The sequence below is a fragment of the Indicator indicator genome, chromosome 7, assembly GCF_027791375.1.
Source record: "Indicator indicator isolate 239-I01 chromosome 7, UM_Iind_1.1, whole genome shotgun sequence".
NCBI lineage: Eukaryota > Metazoa > Chordata > Aves > Piciformes > Indicatoridae > Indicator > Indicator indicator.
In genome coordinates, this window is record NC_072016.1 from 24,956,955 (window position 1) to 24,978,459 (window position 21,505).

A 21,505-nucleotide genomic window follows, 5' to 3' on the forward strand; every position below is an offset into this window, starting at 1 on the left:
CTTTAAAATATTATTCATAGTCATATATTTTGAGTTCTCCTCCCCACTAAGCCGCCATTAGGAACATACTGGGGCTTGAGTACTGTGGGGTTTTAGCTCCTATGGTAAATGTAATAGGGCACTATTATGTTTACTGAACCTTAACTTTTCTCTGTAGAAATGGAATAGTATAACTCTAAACCAAGTTTTATTCTTTTTTTCCCTGGATTTCAAAACATAAACGTTGTGCATACAAAATACATTATAAATCTTTTACAGGATAAAATCCAAATTAAATTTACCATGTAGATCATTTAAGTGGAGAAGAGGAGCAAAGGGACAGATACTTCTTACAGAAAAAGCCAACATATTTGAGCAATAATATTCTAATTTTCCTTATAACCAATATTTAATGCATGTTATGTAGCTTCATTTTTAAAAGTGTCAAACACGCTGAAGGAATGAGCATGATAATGCAAGATTTCTGCTTTATGCAGAAAATGACAAATTTGTTTGTTGTACCTATATAGATTTGACAGTATCACAGTTATTCCATGTTTTTTGCTTGTCTCCTCACAAAGGGAAAAAAGAGAGGTTTTGGTTGTTGAAAGAAGGACAGGCCACTCGAAATGGCTACAAAGTTGGTGTTAGGCTATGCAGCGAGAAGGGCTAAAGCCCAACTAGAAATTAATCTGGCTTCAGCTGTTAAGTAGAACAGGAAATCCTTGTACAAATGTGTTAGTAACAAAAGAAGGACCAAGGAGAATCTCTGTTCTTTGCTGGATGCAGGGGGGAACATAGTGGTAAAGGATGAAGAAAATGATGAGGTGCTCATTACCTCCTTTGGCTCAGTCTTTAGTAGTAAGGCCAGTTATTTGCTGGATACCCAGCCTCCTGAGCTGAGGCAACTGGGATTTGTTTAGTCTAGAGAAGAGGAGACTAAGGAAGACTTTATTGTTCTCTACAAGTACCTGAAAGGAGGTTGCAGTGAGTTGGGTGTTGATCTTTTCTCCCTGGTATCAAGTGATAGAATGAGAAATTGCCTCAAGTTATGCCAGGTGAGGTTTAAACTAGATATTAGGAAAAAATCTTTACTGAAAGGGTCATCAGGCGTTGGAATGGGTGACCCAGGGAGGTCCCTGGAGGTCTTAAAAACATATGTAGACATGTCACTTTGGTACATAGTTTAATGGTCGTGGTGGTATCAGGTCAACAATTGGACTCAACAATCTTGGAGATCTTTTCCAGCCAAAACAATTGCTGGAGCAGAGATGCAGAGCTGCCATCTTCTGCTTTCATCCTCATAAAGGCTTTAGTCTTTAGTATTTATTTCCTTTGAAATAAGAATGAATAAGATCAGAATGACCTGTTCTGCTCTTTTGTGTGTATGTGACAAGAAGAATCTGGTAACACTATGTGGAGGCACTATGAGCTGTGCCACTTTTCTTTCATTTGAATTCAGAAGAGAATAATCAGAAACACACCTCTGAGTTCATTGATTTATGATTAGAAATTCAAGGGAAGTAAATGTATTCCTTAAATTTCTTAGGGACATCTTGTCAGAGACTAATTCTAATCTACAAAATGATCTTAAATAAGACATAATGACTTTCCTGATTATTGCCCTCAGTTACCATTAGTTTGAAAATGAAATCAAGCAAGATTTCATCAAGATCAGCCAGCATGGATTCAGGAGGGACAGGTCCTGCCTGACCAGCCTGATCTGCTTTTATGATCAGGTTACCCACCTGATGAATGAGGGGAAGGCTGTGGATGTAGTCTACCTGGACTTCAGCAAAGCCTTCGACACTGTCTGCCACAAGAAGCTCCTGGCAAAGCTGGCAGCTCGTGGCTTGGACAGATTCACTCTGAAATGGGTCAAGAACTGGCTGGAGGGCTGGGCCCACAGAGTGGTGGTGAAAGGTGCCACATCCAGTTGGCAGCCTGTCACTAGTGGTGTTCCCCAGGGATCAGTGCTGGCCCCCATCATATTCAATACCTTTATTGATGATCTGGATGAAGGAATTGAGTCCATCATCAGTAAGTTGCAGATGACACCAAGTTAGGAGCAGGTATTGATCTGTTGGAGGGTAGAAGGGCCCTGCAGAGGGACCTGGACAGGCCAATGGGATGAAATTTAATAAGGCTAAGTGCAGGGTTCTACACTTTGGCCACAATAACCCCAAGCATCACTACAGGCTGTGGACACAGTGGCTGGAGAGCAGCCGGGCAGAAAGGGACCTGGGGGTGCTGGTCAATAGTAGGCTGAACATGAGCCAGCAGTGTGCCCAGGTGGCCAGGAAGGCCAATGGCATCCTGGCCTGTATCAGGAATAGTGTAGTCAGCAGGACAAGGGAGGTTATTCTTCCCCTCTACTCAGCTCTGGTCAGGCCACACCTTGAGTACTGTGCCCAGTTCTGGGCTCCTCAATTCAAGAGAGATGTTGAGGTACTAGAACATGTCCAGAGAAGGGCAACGAAGCTGGTGAGGGGCCTGGAACACAAACCCTATGGGGAGAGGCTGAGGGAGCTGGGACTGTTTAGCCTGGAGAAGAGGAGGCTCAGGGGTGACTTCATTGCTGTCTACAACTACCTGAAGGGAGATTGTAGCCAGGTGGGGGTTGGTCTCTTCTTATAAAATGCTATGTGTGCTCACCATATAAAATACAGCACTGGAGGCATGTTTATTTCCTGCCATAAAGTGAGAGGGTATAATTTGTGTAGACCATCTGTTAAGGATATTTTAACTTGCACCTCCAGAGTGGCTTCAGTTATTCTTTCCAAACCAGATATAAGCACAGGTACATAGCAAACACCTCCCCAGATTACTGAGGGATTTTGAGGGTTTGGCAGAGTCACTGTGTCTCTGTGTCAAAGTATTGTCCTGATGTGACATTGAACTGTTAAGCAGAGAAGTCTATGACAAGCATGATTCCAAACAGATATTATTATCAGATAAGCTTCTAAGTTCCTATGCATGTTTTAAAATTTGTCAAAAAATAATTAATTAGAGAGTTTTGCTGAAATTTTAAACGTGTTTTCGAATCTTCAAAAGTCATCTTGCTTTCTGAAAAATGTATAGGTCTGTTGCTTTCATTAAGTAGCTGGAAGCAAAAGACTTTCATGTTGAGCTTGTAATATGTGTAGGTGGAACTGGGTAAAGAAACACATCCAGCAAACCTATTAGGCTGCTTGAAACACATCCAGCAAAACTATTAGGCTACTTGCTAGTGAGTTTGTACATCTCTTTAGAATTGCCTCACTTGTTGTTATAATTGCCATCTTTAACAAATGACCATTTGAAGGTGAGGTGGGTTCCTACTGAACATTGTGATAGCATCTATAAATCTTACATCTTTTTGTCTTTTCTTTATTGATTTTCAGACATCTTTTTTTCCTAAGTTAAGTCCCTGAAAGACATTTTCAAGATTTTTGAAGGGCTTTTGTAAAGGTGGTCATTATGAGTAGATATAATGCAAAGCAAAGGTCTCATTTTCATTTGGTTCTTCAGCTATTGAATGTGGCTTTCATCTGTGCCTTATCTGCATGAGGCTTTGAATATGATATGAAATCACCTTCTGTTTATGCAAAAGCTTCCTTATAGCTGATGAATGTCATACATAATGAAAGACTATATTCATTTATCATCCATATTAAATAATTTATCATACAGCAGAGATGTATTGTAGAAAAAACTAATCAAAAAAGTTTTTCTGGTTGGTTAAATCAAAAGTAGCAGAAAAATGATTGCTCAGTTAGTTGGTTGAACATTTTGTTTATTAGATGACTTTCAAAGATGGTTTCTACTGTTTTTGTGTTTCACAGATTGAAGTTTGTTGCTAAGGAGTGTATGTGGGTTATTTATTTATTTTTACTTATGCAACATAGACTGGGAAACTCTGTGTTGAGCTTTTTATTGAGTTAAATTTGAAAAATAAATAACTAGGGCAGAGGCAGTATTATTGCACTGTGCCATGCTTGGGGCTGGTCAAAATCCTGCCATAGGCAGGTTGCTTTGGTATGGATATATGTGATAACTTGTGTTGAACTACTAGAATGAATAGGCTGTGGCAATTTGCTCCTGGTACTGGTCAACATTAAAATCTTCCTTCAAAAAGAATATGGAAATTGCAGTTCTGAAGTGCAGTCATTTCCAGCCAGGCTTCTGATAGGTGTCCTGTTAAACATTTTACTCACCTCTACTTAGTTTAATCCAGCACTTACTGATCTTAGAGTTATTATTGGCACTCAGGACTCAGTTTATACATCACAGACTGTAAATTTCTTTATTTTAGCTCTAATATAACAAGAATAAACATTACAAAATTTAAATTCTTAAAATGAAGAACTGTTGATTACATCTATTCACAATTTTATCTTTTCAAGAAGATGTTCCTGATACTGATAGTTTACTAGATTTGTAGTAGTACATTTTCTTAATGATCCAGACTTACAACGTGAAAAATTTGTGTTGCGTGTCCAGTATGTCTGAGTTAGACAGAGTCATGAAGTACTGTGAGCACTGTTCAGTTGGAGTTAGAAGTGTGCATGAACTTTTGAGTGGAAGTTATCATTTGTTGACCTCATAACATGTCATTTGCTAGAACACAGCTGTGAAAAACTGACAGAAATGATGATTTTCTAACTGGTATAAGCAAGGATAAATCGCCTGAGACAATGGTTTAAAAATATTTAGCGTAATGTAAATGTGGCCCCGTGCTTGTCAGCATTGACTGCGTGTTCTTGATAACTTTTTCCATTCTTATTCCAAGTCCAGTTTTGCTGCGAAAACCAGAAGTTAAAGTGCTCCTCCATACCCTGCTCTAGAACAGGTTTTGCTTTCTAGAGTTTTGTTTAGTAGTAATCATAATCTAAGAAAGAATTGTTGCATCTTTGCTGGTTTCATTTCCCCTGCCCTTTGGAGTATGTCAAGAGCTAAGTATTTGGCAATACTTTAGAAGTATTGTTAGATTTCTTCTGCAGATAGATGACATTTGGCATGTAGATGCTGATCACCTGCAGCACCTCCTAGTGTTTTTTTAATAACTGCTTCTGCCCAGTTCTGTTTGTACTGTATTTTGTGTTTCTAGCCATGGGTTTGTGGGGGGTTTTGTTGGGGTTGGTTTTTTTGTTTGTTTGTTTGCTTGGTTTGATTTTGTTATTTTTGTTGGGTTTTTTTTTTTTTTTTGAGCAGGAACAGACTAATGCAGTGCTATCAGATTTAAATTTTTCTCCAACACAATAGACTACTGCACTGTATTATTAAGTTAAGAGTGGAGAAGGAAAAATTTCATTTCTGCTGATAACTGAACAAACCAGATGATTCTTGTGATGTCTATTCTCTAGTCATCCCAATATGCCTACATTTGATAGTTCCTGAATAGTCTTACTTAAAGACTGTTCTCCAGCTGAAAGGGAAACACAGTACTTCAAAACTAGAAATTCTTTTCTTAAAATATATGCTGGAAAATAAATTATAGAGGACAGCAGAGGAAGTAATCTCTTGAAATTATAGAATTCATTCTAGCTCAATCACAACTAAAAGGTATATTTTTATTTTCTTTGAAGCTACATAACAAGATTTGACATAAATAATAGTTGTACAAGCCCAGATATGGAGGCTCATGTCAGCTAGACTCCACTCAACACTGTAGTCAAGCGTCTGTCTGTTTTATATGAACTTAAAGAAATGCATTGATCTTGATTGAACAAGCAGCATAAGTAGGTTTGTATAGATCTCATTGCCTTCTGTGTATGTAATTACACACCACTCACTACAGTTTGAAACACAACTGTTTCCTAGCTACCTGTTGCTGACTTGTAGCTGTACCCTCTTCAAGTTCTCACATTCTTACTACAACAAAAAAGCTCGAATCTGATTGTTGAAACTAACCTGCGGTCAGTTGCTAAGTTGCCACTTCAAGTTGTTGTTCCAAAGACTTGTATTCAGATATGTGTATTATGGTAGCAAAGGGAAGGCTAATTTCTTAAGGATTTCGTTACCCTCAGTGGGTGAAAATAATTCTTATCCCATGAAAAAATAAAGCCTGTGTATTAGTGTGAAATGTTGACCTGCATGGGGATATGCCACAAGTAAATATGATGCCAAGTAACTGTGAATAATGCAATAAAAGTTTATCTTCAAATACAAAACCTAACCTGAGATTTAAGTAAGTATTGTAGTCTGGAACCATAATGTAACAACAATGGGCTTTGATTAAGTACGTGAAGGCTTCCTATTTTTTTTTTTTTTTAAGGAACACACACAAAAAAAATGTAAACCAAGCCAGACAAAACAACAAGAAAACATCTGCTGTTGAGGAGAGACAAATTATTATTCTTAGTTCAGGTCCTGCCATAGGTCTGGATGACTTGAGTGGTTTTAGTAGCATCTCTTGTTAATTGTTTGTTTTTCTGACCTTCCTTTTATGAAAGACATTAAGGGAAACCAGCCAGATGATGAGTTCCTGCAAAACTTTGTATGAGGCACTTAAGTCAAACCCACATAACTCCTTTTTAAATGATAAAAGCTCATTTAGTTCAGTCATCCCTACAGAAGATTTATAAAATAAAAATTTAGAAATTCAGATTTTACTAATGTGGCCTTGTTTAATTTGTCCAGAGCTGAAGGATTCTGAAACATTTGAGCAGACAAATTAGTTGAATGTTGTATTAACTAAATCTAGGCAATGAGCTAGAGGTTTTGTAGCTGTGACCTTTAATCTCTATGCTATTTGCACCAAGACCAAATAGTGCTTCCCTCTTGCAGAGAGGTGCATGGACAATTTACATCCTGAAAAAACAAGAGTGAATTATACCAATGCTAAGTATGATTTTTGAAAAGACCAGTTCAATTTCTCTATTGATGTTACACTGTTGCAGCCAGCCTGGTTCTAGGCCAAATGATACAGCAACAAAATTTTCTTGCCGTTCTTTGGCTGGCTTTTCAATATAATTTCGTTTGTGTTATCTTGCTCTAACTATTTTGAACAGCTGCACCATTTGAAACGAAAATTGACAGAAAAGTGATTTTTTTTTTTTTTAATTATTTTATTTCCTTAGAGCTGATAGTGTCTGTTCTGTAAGGACTGGACTCTTTCTTTGCAGACTAATCAAAATTACTTCTTTAAGAACAGAAAAAGAAAAGCCAGGTGCATATCTTAATTCAATCACATAATAGATAGCAAAGTCTTAATAAAATAGTCCATTCAAACATTGAAGTGAAACATTTATGTCGTGTTTTAAGGCCACCCAGCTAGTGACAAAGTACCACACATCTGCTTGCTCACTCTTACCCCCTTGGGTGGGATGGGGAGGAGAAAATACTACGAAAGGCTGTTGAACCGAAGGTGGGGGAGGGATCACAGACCAGTTATGGTCATGGGCAAAGGACAGACTTGAGCTGGGGAATCATAGAATAGTCCAGGCCAGAAGGGACCTCCAAAGGTCATCTAGTCTGATCTCCCCACAGGCAGCAGGGACATCCCCAACTAGATCAGGCTGCCCAGGGCCTCGTCGAGTCTTACCTTGAATATCTCCAGGGAAGGGGCCTCAACCAACCTCCATGGGCAACTTGTTCCAGTGTTCCACTGCCCTCATAGTGAAGAACTCCATCCTGATATCCAATCTAAATCTGCTCTTCTCTGGTTTGAAGCCATTGCCCCTCATCCTGGCACAACAGACCTTTGTAAATAGTCTCTCCCCATCCTTCCTCTAGGGCCCCTTCTACTGGAAGGTTGCTATTGGGTCTCTCTGGAGCCTCCTCTTCTTCAGGCTGAACAACCCCAGCTCCCTCAGCCTGTCCTCATAGCAGAAGTGCTCCAACCCTCTGATCATTTTCGTGGCCCTCCTCAGGACCCTCTCCATCAGGTCCAACAAAACAAAAGGTAATGGGGGTTGCGGTCAGTTCTAGTCTGTTCCATCTTGGTTTTGCCATTCCCCCCTCCTCAATCCTTTCCCTGTGGCAGTGTGGTGTCACTCCACTGGAGACAGTCCTAGATGAACTTCTTCTGCCAGCATGATTCTCTTCTGTAGGCTCAATCCTTACAGCAAGGGACTGCTCCAGTGCAGGTCTCTCTCAGCCTCACAGTTTTCTTCAAGATCAATCCCCTACTCCACATAGCTGTTCTATCATATCCCACACCTTTCCCAAATGAAAATACCTCCCCTGACAGACTTTTGCCCTCTTACATGCTTTATCTAACAAGCTTGGCCTTGGCCAGAGATGGGTCCAGCTTGGAGCTAGGGGATCTTCTCAAAGCTTCTTGTAGGAGTCAGATCAATATTGCCCCTCTCCCACTACCGAAATACCACTCACACGAATTCAGCTCATTACATTATACAGTAAGTCGAACCTGTCTGATGGAGATTATTTTAGAGAAAACAAAAAAACAATTCCAAAACCAAGAGCTGGGGAGTGAGTGTCCCAGGGTAAGCGTTCTGGCCTTCCCATCTGAAAAGATTAATGTTTCTGTTTAAAAAATACTAATATTGTCTTTACCTAATTCCTTATTGGGTCCCCAGTTTTGTTCTTTCTAATGCTATGCATTTAGTTTAGCTGATCATTTTATATGTTTGTATTTATCTTAATTTCATTTTAGTTAGGTTATATTTTGTGCATAACTTCGACTGCAAGGGCTAGAACTTTAGCAAGGAGTACCCATGAGTCTGCTGGTCACAGAGCTGCATGTTGCTGCAGTCACACACCTATCTAAATATACCTTCTAATGATTAGTTCTGTTTACTCTTCTTTGCACAAAAAGGTATAATTTTTGCTTCTTGATGCTAAAAGCCTCTGGTTATTTGTTTCTGAGGTTACTAAGGGCAGTCAAAAATCCGTATTTGCTTTTTCAGCTTTGCTTACTGTCAGTGTTTAAATACTCGTTAACTAGATACTTTGACTAGTGAAACTGCTTTACTGTGGTGATATCAAGTAGTAGAGTCTGACGGATTTTTGTGTTCATGTGACTTAGACAATTCCATTATGGGTTTTAATGGAATGTGAATATCTTCTCATTTGAATCCCTGGCCAGCAAACTATTGATTTTTACAAAGGGTTCATTTTTTTATCTGGCTGTGAGCATCTTGAACACTAAGAAATGTTCTCAGTTGTGATGCAGTGGTCTAGACTATTGAATGCAGGGAGCCTGTTTTCTGCTTATAGTAGCACGCTGCATGTGTTAAACAACAAGACACCCTGTCTCTGACCCTCAGTGTTAACATTACTTTTTTTCTTCTCTTGTAAATAAAATACCTCATAACAATCACTAAAATAAATCTGTCTTTCCATTTATTCCAGTTAGGGTCATTCTAGTTGCTGACACAGAAGTCTATATTTAGCTAACCTGTGGAGCAGAGGAATTATTTTTCGTTGTTTATGGCATATTTCAGGCTAGACTGTGGGACAGCCCAATGGCCTGTGCAATGTCATGGCTTGCTACTGTGTATTTATTGCATAGCTGGTCCTCTAACCCAGGACAAAGCATATTACATTCTCTGTGTGATAGGAAATACTTGATGAAAATTTACAGACGACTGGAAGATTTTTTTTTTTATCATGATCTCAGCTTCCTCTCTTAAAGAATAAATAAGAGAAGCAGTATGTATCCTTGCAGGCTTCTGATCACCATTACAGTGGCTGTAATGGTGGCAAGTAAAAATAATTTGTAACTGATCCAGCAAAATTATTAAATAGATCATTCCGATTAATTAGCATTTTTGAGGTTGTCATCTTGTAGCCTTTATAAATAGAAGGAAGCATGTGTTGGTCTGGACACTGCAAAAATTGCCTTTTATTTTACGGTGCTGTTAATTCCAACTTTGAAATTTGATATTCCCTGCTTTTGGAGCTATAATCAAATTACAGATTTTTATAAGTTCATCTTTTGGGCAATGAACTGTTAAGATACTTCTGTTAAATGATAAAGTCAGGGAAAAAAATAATAGTTTTATGTGATACCAAATACATTTTAAGAGAAGAAATCCATCCCCACCATTATCTCTAGACTGCATAGCGTAGTTGTGACAGCATACAGTTCAGTACTGGGGATGCTGAGTTTTACAATGGAGAATTTTAAATGAGTGACTCTGATATATTCTGTTCCAACCTGCTCTTTCAAAATCAGGAAGACATGGAAATACATATAATTTAAAGTCTTGTACTGGGTTGATACTTTACCAGTTACAGGAGTCTCCAATTACACTGTTTTTGAGGCCATCAACTCTATCAGCATCTGCTGTATTTGCAACTGATAACACTTTCAAACAACATGAAATGGAAAGTGGAAATAGCTACAGCACCTTTTGTCAAGATAAGAAATCATTTTCTTAAACTAAAAGACTGTTGAAGAATGGGGAGATACTGGAGAGAGTCCAGTGGAGGGCCACAGGAATGATTAGGGGACTGGATGATTAGCCTCTCTTACAAGGAGACACTGAAAGACCTGAGACTCTTTAGCTGAGAAAAGAGAAGACTAAGAGGGGAATCTTATAAATGCATATAAATGTCTAAAGGGCAGAGGAAACGAGGATGGGGCTGAATTCTTTTCAACAGTGGCCAGTGATAGGACCGGGAGCAATGAGTACAAACTGGAACACAGGAGATTTTACTTGAACTTAAGGAGAAAATCCTTTACTTTGAGGATGACAGAATGTTGGAACACGCTGCCCAGGGAGGTTTTGGAGTCTCCTTCTCTGGAGACTTTCAAATCCTGCCTGGACATGTTCCTGTGTGACCTGATCTCAGGTGTTCCTGCATTAGCAGGAAGGATGAACTAGATGGTCTCCAGAGGCCCCTTCCAACCCCTACCACGCTATGGTTCTTGGTTTGCTTTGGCCCCTGAATTAAAGGTTATAGACCCCCAAGCCTACCCTAGCAGATAATAGTAGCAAAATTTCTTTCCTTGAATTCTGGGATGAGCAGTTAATTAGCTGGACCAAAATTAATTACCTAGACTATCTGACATCTAGAATAAATGGCGCAAACTGTTTCTGAGCTGTGAAATGAGGTAGTCTAAAGTTTCTGTTCTGTTATGTGAAAAATGGAGTGATAAGGAAGACAGCAGAGCTTCTGGCTCAGATTTGCCCTGTTGGCAATCAGAGAGGAAGGGAAGAAAGAGGTTGTTCCCCTTAGCATGGGTGTACTTGTAGCGTTTCTTTGACTGTTTCTGGCTGATTGGTATTCACACATGCTGATGAACACTTCGTACAGCTCTTCCAGGAGATACCACTTTCTGACTCTATCCTCACATATAGCATCAAAGTTTTCAGTTGTGAAATTAGGCTATTGTTGAACATTTTTATGACTCACAGAACGAGAGTTTAGCACAAAGAGTTGTAAGTCTGTAGTAGGTTAGTAGTAATTGATACAGGCACAAATGTGTGTCAAAAAGTTAATGGAAAATGCTAATTCAAAGACAAGAATATCCCCACCAAAGTTCTTAAGCTTTGAAATGAGGTCTACTAAGTCGTCTTAAGACTGTGATGAAAAGCAAAAGATATATGCAGCAGTGTCCGAGTATATTGAAACTTGTCAGTTTTTCTGACTAGCGAACAATTTTAATTGAATATTCTGCATTCCTTCATTGATAATTTATGACCACTGATATAGGATCTGAATTCATTTTTTCCCAGTCAATCATTTCATGGGTAGGTGAGTACCAGTAGGAAGCTGATTTCTAAAAACAGCAGTTGGAGAAAGGAAGGTTCCAAAAGGAAGGTTTTGAAATAATATCTGTATGGGTGTTTTATATCTTTTTCTTACTGCAGACATTTGCTATGTTTTTTGGTCCAATGGAAATTGTTATAATTACACATTTACTCAGAAATGTGCTTACATTGTGGGGTGCATCAATGATGATGAGACGCTCTTCTCACTGAAGCATTTATTTGTTAAAGCAAAAGCTTTTTAAAAGGCATCTTTTAGAGGAAGCCTGAGTAGAAACATTGTGAAGGAGTAGATAACTTCTCCTCCCGACATTATCACATCGTTCAAGCTGCAGCTGTCAATCCTAATGAAAGGTGGTGATGCTGATTTGAGCATATTGTTTATATGATGTGTAAGAGCTATGGGAGATAAGGAGTCCCTGTTGCTATCATTTATAATTAAAGTGTCCATCATTTTTCTCTGAAAAACTGCTTGGCAAATAAATAATTAAAGGTCTGATTCTGATATGCTTAAATGAAATGAGAGTCTTCTGAGAACAGTTCAAATGCAGTAAATGGGATTTCTTCAAAGTAAGGTTTCAAGATTAATAGTATTAGAATCTCAGTCAAAGCCAATTCAAGTTTATTAAGGCAAGAGGGTATTCTAGTTTATGTGCTTTAAAATCTAATCCTTCAGTCAAGCAAGACTGTCCTCTTAAAAACAATGCCTTGAAGTTGCCTACCATGCCTAAATATGTTATCTTTTAAGCACAATAGAGACTAGTTGTAAAGTTAATGTCTAGGTAAGTATCCTCTGCTTATTCAAACAAAGATAAGCAAGTTGTTAATCTGATGGTCTGCACAGTCCGAAAGTTTTATAAATCTTTGTGTTACCTAATGAGTTTGCTTTTATTGCAAATTTTATAGAGATTTTTTTCTATGACTGTTTTTCTGAATTAATATATGATGTTTCTTCTCATGGTTTCTAAAACAATCAAAAAGGTTTGAGGGGAATTTTTTGAAGTACAAATTATTTTATGTGCTTCTGTTGTGTTTCAGTGATAACCTTGCTTTCATAATAGTTGAAATAACTGTAAATATGCAAGTCCCTCACAGCCTTAGCAGGGAGAATTTCAGATGATTTTACTACCTTGAAATTAACCTTTTACTACCGCATGCGTATGTTTGTCATTTATCCCCTTTTTCTCAGGTGCAAAGAGGGCTACCAGGGAGTCCGCTGTGACCAATTTTTGCCGAAAACCGACTCAATCTTGTCAGATCCAAGTACGTCCAATGTTTTTTTCTTATATTTTAAAATCTCTGCTGGAGGCTGTTCTTACCATGAGAGATGACCCTTTGCATATTGTCAGAAAGCCTACTATGGACCACTGTGGTTGCATGTAGACAACAGCATTGCTTTTGTTGGTGGGATAAAAACACGTCCTCCAGTCTCATGTTCTCATAAAACCACTACTGCTACAGCAGGGCAAGCCAAGAGGACTTGATTCCTTATGATTTGGAATAATTCTATCTCTGCTTAAAGCCTAAATAGTCACGTTTCTCTACTTTTGACTCAAAACCAAATAAAAATACATGAAATAGAAGGAACCCAAATATAGGTTGCAAAGTGGTTCCTTTAAAAGAAAATAACATCATAATGTCTGACAATGAAGAAATTATAATCTCCTTGAAAATATATGGTGTTAATTTTTATTTCCCCTCACACATACTTTTACAAGTGAAGTTGCTCTGTATATAAAAAGTAAAAATTTGCTTTCAGGTAGCAATGTGGAGACGAAATAACTCCTACTGCACTGCCCAGTATATGCTAAAATACCCTCTGCCTGTATCTTCTACTACTCCACTGTTGTCCTTTCAAAATTCTTTTGACTAACAAAACTAACTCAAAAATATTATCCAAGTGAATCCATTTACTAATTAGCGTTGTTTATCTTAACGACAAAGGGTCATATCCAATCTCTTGTTTTTGTTCGTATACCTGGAAAGTGTAGTGTATTAAGTCTTCTAGGTTTGGGTGCTCTTCAGCATTTTATTTGAGTTGCTTGGTTTATTCTTTTTTGAAAGATAAGGCTTGTTATTTCAGTCCTTTTTGGTGCTTTCTGTTTATTTTCCTGTGCTGCTTTTCATGTGAAAGCCTCTTGCCAGAGACGTGTTGTTTTATAGCTCTGTGTTGTTTAGCTCCCATTATATTTGCTTTGTATTTGGTTTAGCTTTTCTTTTTGCTTGACCTTTAATGATAGGCAGATTTTACCTCTGCCAAGTTGCATGTGCATGTGTCAACACAGAAGTTGTGTATACATTAAGGAAAAGGGTACTTTATATCCTAAAAATGGGGGGGAAATACAATCACTTAACAACAGGAGAGGGTAGTACTTCCCTAACTTGTTTATTAACAGGCTTTACTCTCTCAAGTAGAGGTGAAATTCATATAGATACAAGACAAGGTCCAAAAAAGACTCCTAGATTAAGCTGCATCTAGCAAGACCAAAACCCCTACAGTGTTCATATACTGCAGGCGGTACTGCAGATTCTTTGCAGCATTGTGTTGATAGCACAGATAGCCTACTTACTGTGGTTGGTTTTTGACCCTGCTGTTTCTGTAAATTTTTCAGCCACCTGATCCTGCTCAGTAAGCTAAGGTTCTGCTGAAATGTCTTTTATACATCTTCTGATTACATAGGCAAGTTTATTTTATTGATACTTTTATTCAAAATTATTTATGGTATGTAAGAGCAGGGGAGACCTTGTCTTGATACTGATGCTCACCCACTGGAGACAAGTGCATTTCAAAGAGGAAAAGTTTCTGTTCAGGTACACTTCTGTGTGTTGCCATAGAGAGATAGACTTCTGTGTATGTAAGTGCATATGCACTTGTTCTGAAAGGGAGGTGTTAGAAACTTTCTGTTGCAGCTGAACAGTGACTGCATGAATACCTGCCTCAGGATTTAAAACAATAATGCATTGTTTTAATGTATTGAGGGAATAAATGAATGCCATGCTGGTAATTGGCACTCATGGCAGAAATATTTGCTATTTGTCTAACCTGAGAAGTGTCAAAAGTATTTGATGCAGTAGTCAAGCACCATATGATCATCTCAAAGGGCTCTGGTGCTGCTTTGCAAAAACTTTGTTTTGTGGTTGAATATGTCTAGGAAGAGAACTGCACAAAGATAGTAAAGGGTGAATTTGGAGGTGACTTCAGAAAAAAGCATTTTTTTTTTTTTTTTAATGCAAGGTTTGATTTCCCAAGGTTGAACACTCAGATGAGTGCTCTTGCGTCTGGACTGTCTGTAGCCAACACTGGCTAGCTTCAATCAAGCTGTACAAACAAGGCCAGTGCATTTGAGTGTTGTGGGATTGCTTAAGGTTCTCAATAGTAAATGTGTTCATAACTGCCAGTGATGCATCTGATAACAATATTTAGCTTATCTGAAGTTTACATGCATGAAATACTGAAGTAGTATGTTTTTAATCTTATCTTGATGTGATAGCACAGGTTACATTTTCAATTGTCATTAAATGGGAAGTGAATCTGGACTACAGTCACTGGGAAAAGAGCAACAATATTATCTTTAAATTGTTAGTTATTTACATGCACAAGAAACTTACTATTTTGTTTTGTTGTAAATTGCCCTCTAAAACTAACCAAACTTGTTGAGCATGGCTACTAGCTGAGGTTCCATAGTGACAAATAATGTGATATGATTCTGCATTATTTTTAACAGTATCAGGTGAAACCCAGCTTCTTGCCTCATTTTAGATGTATTTAGGCAAGTTTTGACTTTACAGCACAGATACAAATACAAATTATATAATACTTACACAGATCAATGCATGCTGAATCATGTACATGTAGCATGATTAAACTAAATTATTAAGGTAGTTAAGACTCTGTTTTTGGGAAATCTTTTGAAACTACCTGATGATGCTTCAGAGTTCCTGAATTGGCATTCATAACTTCTTGAAGTCAGATCCGCCACCTGGTACCTTTCTTTAGTTCAAAGTTTGAATCAAATTCATAATAAAACAGATACAGGACACACATAGAGCAAGGTCAAAACATCCCAAACACAGGCTTCTACTGGACCTTCAAGCAGCATAGATGTTAACAGCTTCCACTTTCAAATGCAAGAAGTTTGAGAAGACGTTTTGTTTATAGTGGGAAAGAAACCTTCCTAAGTCATGGGAGCCTCAAGGAACCTGACAACATTAATGATGTCACCAATAAGGGAAGAGGCTGCATGCTGCCTGACAGTGCAACCCATGTTCACAGTAACTATCAAGAGGAGGGAATCTGTCAGCCCTGCTAATACTGGGCGGGACAAGACTATGAACTCTTAGTCATGTTCTCCTTCTATGGCAGAAGACCTAGTGAGACAGAAAAGAACGAGTGGTCACATGCCTAGAATGAAAGAATAGGAGTACACTTGAAGCATCGCTATAGCTTTCTTCATCTGGGCTAACTTCTTTATAAATGCAGTTCATTAGCAGTGTTAGAGCACTTACATTTTCAACATTAGAAATACAAATTTGATATAACTTTATGTACAAGTTGTTTTTCAGTAGTCCCATGTGTATCTATAGGACTGGGAACTTACACACAGCACAAATTCTACAAATGTACTCATATACTATCCTTTATAGTGTTCTGGAGTAGACCTGCCTGGCCCAAAGAGTCTTGAAAGGTTAGTTGCATATAGGCTGTGGGTATCACTTTTTATCAGTGTTTATACTGAGGCAAAGTATAGTCTTTAAATCTTTAACTGTTCTTTGCAGATATTCCAAAATGGTGAACAAGACTTTGAGAATGGGCTTGTCACATTACCTCCTTTTTTTGCCAAACTGTTGAACTCCTTCAATTGTTTTGTTCCTAACTTAGCACTGAAAGCTACTTTCCTATGCTAAAAGTGTATTTTATAATTTGCACTATCAATTTTATATGTGTCATACTAACATCCAAGTTTTCCTGTTTGACCTCAGAAGCTTAAATGAAGAGGGATCCCTTATCATATATTGGGAATGTTATCAGATTAATTTTAAAAATAAATGCATTATGTTCTAAAAGAAGAAAAATAGGATGGAAAGCTTATAGGTCATTAGGCTAGTACAGTCAGACCCATTAAGTAATTCCTTGCATAAGCTGATCATACTTCATTTGTAAACCACTTACAATCAGCATAAACTAGTCACTAGAAACAGAATTTGTTTACTGTCCCTTCTCTAAAGGTTTCAAGACTTTTTTTTTTCCATGCTAAATTTATGCATAGCCCAAAGTTATCATGTTCTTTGTTGAAATGTCGGCTTTATTTTTACATATTTTTTTCCTCTCATTTTCCACTATGTTACACATTTGGGTCTGTTAATCTGGCTTTTTCAAATGTCAGAAGTCTTGTTCCTATAGAGCTAGCTATAGCCTGTGGTCTTATAATACTTTAACCTGTGACAGCACGGCATACATCATGTTTCTTTTTGAACCTTATCAAAGAGAAACCTGCAAGTGTCATGCCTGGAATCTGCTGTTGCTCATTCTTTGATTACCTCTTTATGTCACAAAGGATCAAAACCTCTCTCCTGGAAGTCTGGGACTGTAAATAATTAAAACAACTCCAGATAGTTTAAAAAGGAAAAAAAAAACTTTTTCCCAGAAATATATTAGAAACTATGAGACCCACACTAACTTCTTCAAAAACAACAAACAAATCAAAACAAACAAACAAAAACTAAAACCACCAAAGCAAACAAACAACAAAAACAAACAAACCCCACCCAACAACGACAACAAAACCTTGAACAGATGTCTTGTGCTATTTGCATCCCATCCACTGTTTTTTGTTTGTAAGATCATGAAATAATTTAGGTTGAAAGAAAACTCTGGGGAGTTCTCGTGATTCAGCCTCCTGCTTTAAGCAGAGCTGGCTTTGAAATTTCTGCTAACTGCACTGGACACCACAAAGGTAGTCTGTAAAGGACTGTCATTGGATTGGAGAAAAGAACACCACAGTTGTGGTATATTTATAAAATATATTTTCAAACAATTTCAACAAATGAAACTTCTAAGTCTTCTACTCAGAAGAGTAAGAGATTTTCTAGAATTTAATTATTTTTTTGTCTACTTAACCATTCTGAATTTCTCAACATCTCTCTTGAATCTGTTTTTTCCTCCTTTTTTAATTTCTAGAAGGCATAGGAGAAAATACAGTTTTGCTGTTGGAAAGACTGTGAAGGCTGGATGTAGATAAGGGCAGTTATGAATAGAAGACAGTTTAGAGAAAATAGGGTGACTAGCCAGAGGTGGATCTCTGACTTTTGCGGAGGACAAGTGCTTATTTAACCCCAGATACACTCTGTGGAATCTGTATCTAAATCAGAATTTTTTGGCTTAACTTTGACTTCAAAAGCTTTTCACACCCTTCTGCAGTAATTGTGTCATCTGTTTACTACTATTCAAAAAAGGCATAAGGAGGAAGCGGCTGCAGACCAAGTTTCTTTTGTAGCAATTGTCCTTTTATGCTGCCTTACCAATCTATTTGCAAAGACGAGTGCCACATCAACTGTGTGTTCACAGGACAACAATTGTTAACGTTGCTCCAGGATATTAAGCTTTTGCAAAAATGAAGGCATCAAAGAATGATGTATTATTGCCTTGTAAAATCAGATTTTAAGAACACCATGGTGACAACAGTCAAGTGAAGTTCCTGAAAATGGCAAGCCGGTATAAGATCTGTTAGCATCCATCGAGGGGTGTGATATTTCTGTTAACTATGGTTTCTTTATAGGGATATATAAACAGCGTAGTTCAAATGCATCACAAATTAACCTAGATTAATGATGATGCATTCATGACTGAAGGGAAGGAAGGAATGAATTGCCTTAAGAGAAATAGCAATATATGAGAAAAGCTACATAGTCATTTCAGGAGTTTTAATGAATTTGTCTATAGATGAGAAAAGATGCATCATATGTGAGACAGACTGGGGAATACAAAACCTCAGCAAGGTAAAATAAGAAAGAAAAGATCCTTGTGGGAGGGACAAGGGGTATTTTTTTTCCTCTCCTTTGATCAAATATAGGTAGAGACCTCAGGATACAGACTGTAAAAGATGATGTGCATTCAAATTTGAGTTGTGCTGAAGCTGAACAATTTTTGTTTTGTGTGAATCTTACTGAATTATTCGGTTTGGGTCTTTTTTTTTTTCTCCTCTTTAAAACTTTGTTTTGCAGAAATGGAATGACATTACGTTAGTGAATGGTTTATCAGCATTAAGTGGAAGCTTGAATTTGTTCATTGTCACAACATACTGAAAAGTTAGTGAAATCACAGATTTGTTATTAATGCCGTGGGCAGTAAAAATCACACTTAAAGTCACTATGAGTTTTGATAACAAAATTACTTCTTACAATCTTAAAATGTTAAATGCATAGGAAGCAGCTGGAAGTAATATTTATTTTGAGAGGTGACTTGTGTGCAGTATAGATGTTGTTCGGTGCTATTATTTTTTTTTTTCTCTCAGTGCTGCAAAATAGGTTTTAAAATTCACAAGTGTACTGATCTTCCTCCTTCTAATGTAGAGAGGTGAATACTTTAAATTACTTCTTAGCTTCTAAGTTTTTATTGCTCTTCTCCAGTAAAACCGACACTGCAACTACGAGAGCTGTTTCCAAACAGCATTAAATTGACTTTTTTTCATTGCTTTTGTGAGCAATAACAGAGCTTGTTTTCCCCTACTTTCGTTTAATTCCTAGCCTTTTTAGAAAAACAACCAGCAACGAGTTTGCACAACTCCCCCACCCACCACCTGGCTTTTTTTCTGGAAAGATTAAAGGGGGGTTAGCAGTTGATTTCCATCTCATATTTCTGTTTTAAATGAATTGTTGGTTGCTACCAAATTCATATCTATCTTTATTTAGTATTAGCTAAAATAAAATTTAATTAAGAAGGAGGAGAGGTTTATTTGGAAAAAGTAGAAAAATTCAGCCTGAATTTGACCGAAATCTTTTTTTCAGTTTTAAAGGAACATTGTTTCTTTATTCTTCTCTGTTTTTCTCTCCTCCTTGAAGACAAGAATGCATTAGCATCTGGTTACTCAACATTACTCTCAGGGTGCCACTCCCATTGGCAATGTTTGCCAGATTGGAGGGATGGCTGCTCTCAAGCAGAGCAAGGTGAAAAGCTGCTCATCTCAGCTCATGCATCTCAAGGTTGTTGACATGTGCCGAAGGTAGTGATCTCTGTGTGCCCCTGGGCATCTCGCTGACTTCTCCCATACTCACTTTGACGTGTCTGTATTACCCAGCGGCTGGAGAAGCAGCAAGCCTGCATGTGTCCACAGATCTTCCCACTTACAAGAGTCCTTTCTGCTCCTGAAAGTGGCCCTAGACAGTGTAGATTACCTCTGTGTGAGCCAGGGGTTGGGATTTCCCCACTTTGGGTCAGGCTCAGGATCTAGCATGGCTCTAGCCCATGATGAGGACTGAGGATCTTCCTCTAAGCAGTAGATGCTAGAAATAAAGAATGAAATTATAACCACCCCATGGAGAGGAGTTTGAAGGTTGCCTTTCCAGACTACTATTCATCTGTAAAATTTTGAACTTGCATCTTGTTAAAGAATTTCTGGGTCTTTGTGTAGTGCTTTTAACACGTGTATTTTAAGGAAATTTACCATATGATGGCAAAAACACTCGACTATGGCTTGTTACATAACAGCCACAGCAGATGGCTGTGAATAGAGGTTACAGTCTTATGTAAGGGACAGAGATGTGAATTGCATTTTCCTGCCGGCAAGCCCGCTCTGCTCTGAGTGCTGGGTTCACCTCAGTGCCTGATTGAGAGGCGGTGCAGCACTTTTGCTAAACAAGCACCTTCTGAAGTGATGAGCTCTGAAACATCAACTTCTCCTATCTGCTCCTCTTACAAACATGTTATGATTTCCTAAATCTGCTGTTGGCCATCCTGTGTCTGAAAAACTGCAAGTATAAATACAGTTTGAAGTATATGTTCTGTGGCACTCTGAAAGTGTCTAATTTAGTCTATTGGTCTGAGTATCTAACTTTTCTGATTTGCATACTCTTCATACTGATGTTATGTTGCTGTTGGTGTCAATCTCCCAGTGTCCTTCAGAAGGATCTCTGAATTGTGCTTGTATGGACAAGGTGAAATCAATAATTTTGTTTCTCAGATCGCATTTGCAGGCCTTCTAAAAGGAAAATTCAGCAGTGCAGCAACTATAATTCTTTGTGCTCACAGAGAAAAGAGTAAGCAAAGACAGGTGATGACAAGATAACATGTAGGAAAATTGCACAAAATATGACAGATCTATCTAACTAAAAAGCACTCATTTAATTAGGTTCAGTTGTCCAAATAACTCTCACTTTAGCAGTACTATTTTGCTTTATTTCACTAATTTAATTGCACTTTTGATGTGAAATGCTTCAGGATTGGTTGAGATAGTATAGGTGTAGGTTTCCTAAAGATGTCATAGACTGTTGCAGGAGCTAGTGAAGACACATGGAGAAAACTGATGGATTTCTCTTACTGGCAACTGATCTACTTTTGAATATATCTACTTGTACTAATTCAAAGTTTGAACTTAGTGTCTTGTCTTCTCCTACGAATGGTTCTCTGTTGAAAGAACTCTAATAATAAATGCTGCAATGCACATGGCAAATAAATGACAAAGCTATACGATGCCTGATATTATGGTCTGTCCAGAAAACAGATATATGACTGTTAGTAATAAACATCACGAAGACAAATTTTGCTTTGCTTCTTGCATGCACAAAGCTCAAGATCAGTCCAACACACACAAACTATCTTAAGATTAAAGACATTAAGGGAGAGAACGAAATTTCCTCAGAGAGGTTTT

At 37.9% G+C, this 21,505-nt stretch overlaps 1 protein-coding gene across 1 annotated transcript in view; it reads left to right on the plus strand.

Moving 5' to 3' along the window:
* Nucleotides 1-21,505, plus strand: part of NRG3 (neuregulin 3) — a 364,488-nt gene that overhangs the window by 243,504 nt on the left and 99,479 nt on the right. Inside the window, exon 3 of the mRNA XM_054382363.1 lies at nt 12,832-12,905. Coding sequence (XP_054238338.1) covers nt 12,832-12,905 — 74 coding nt within the window. The remainder of the gene's footprint in view (nt 1-12,831; nt 12,906-21,505) is intronic.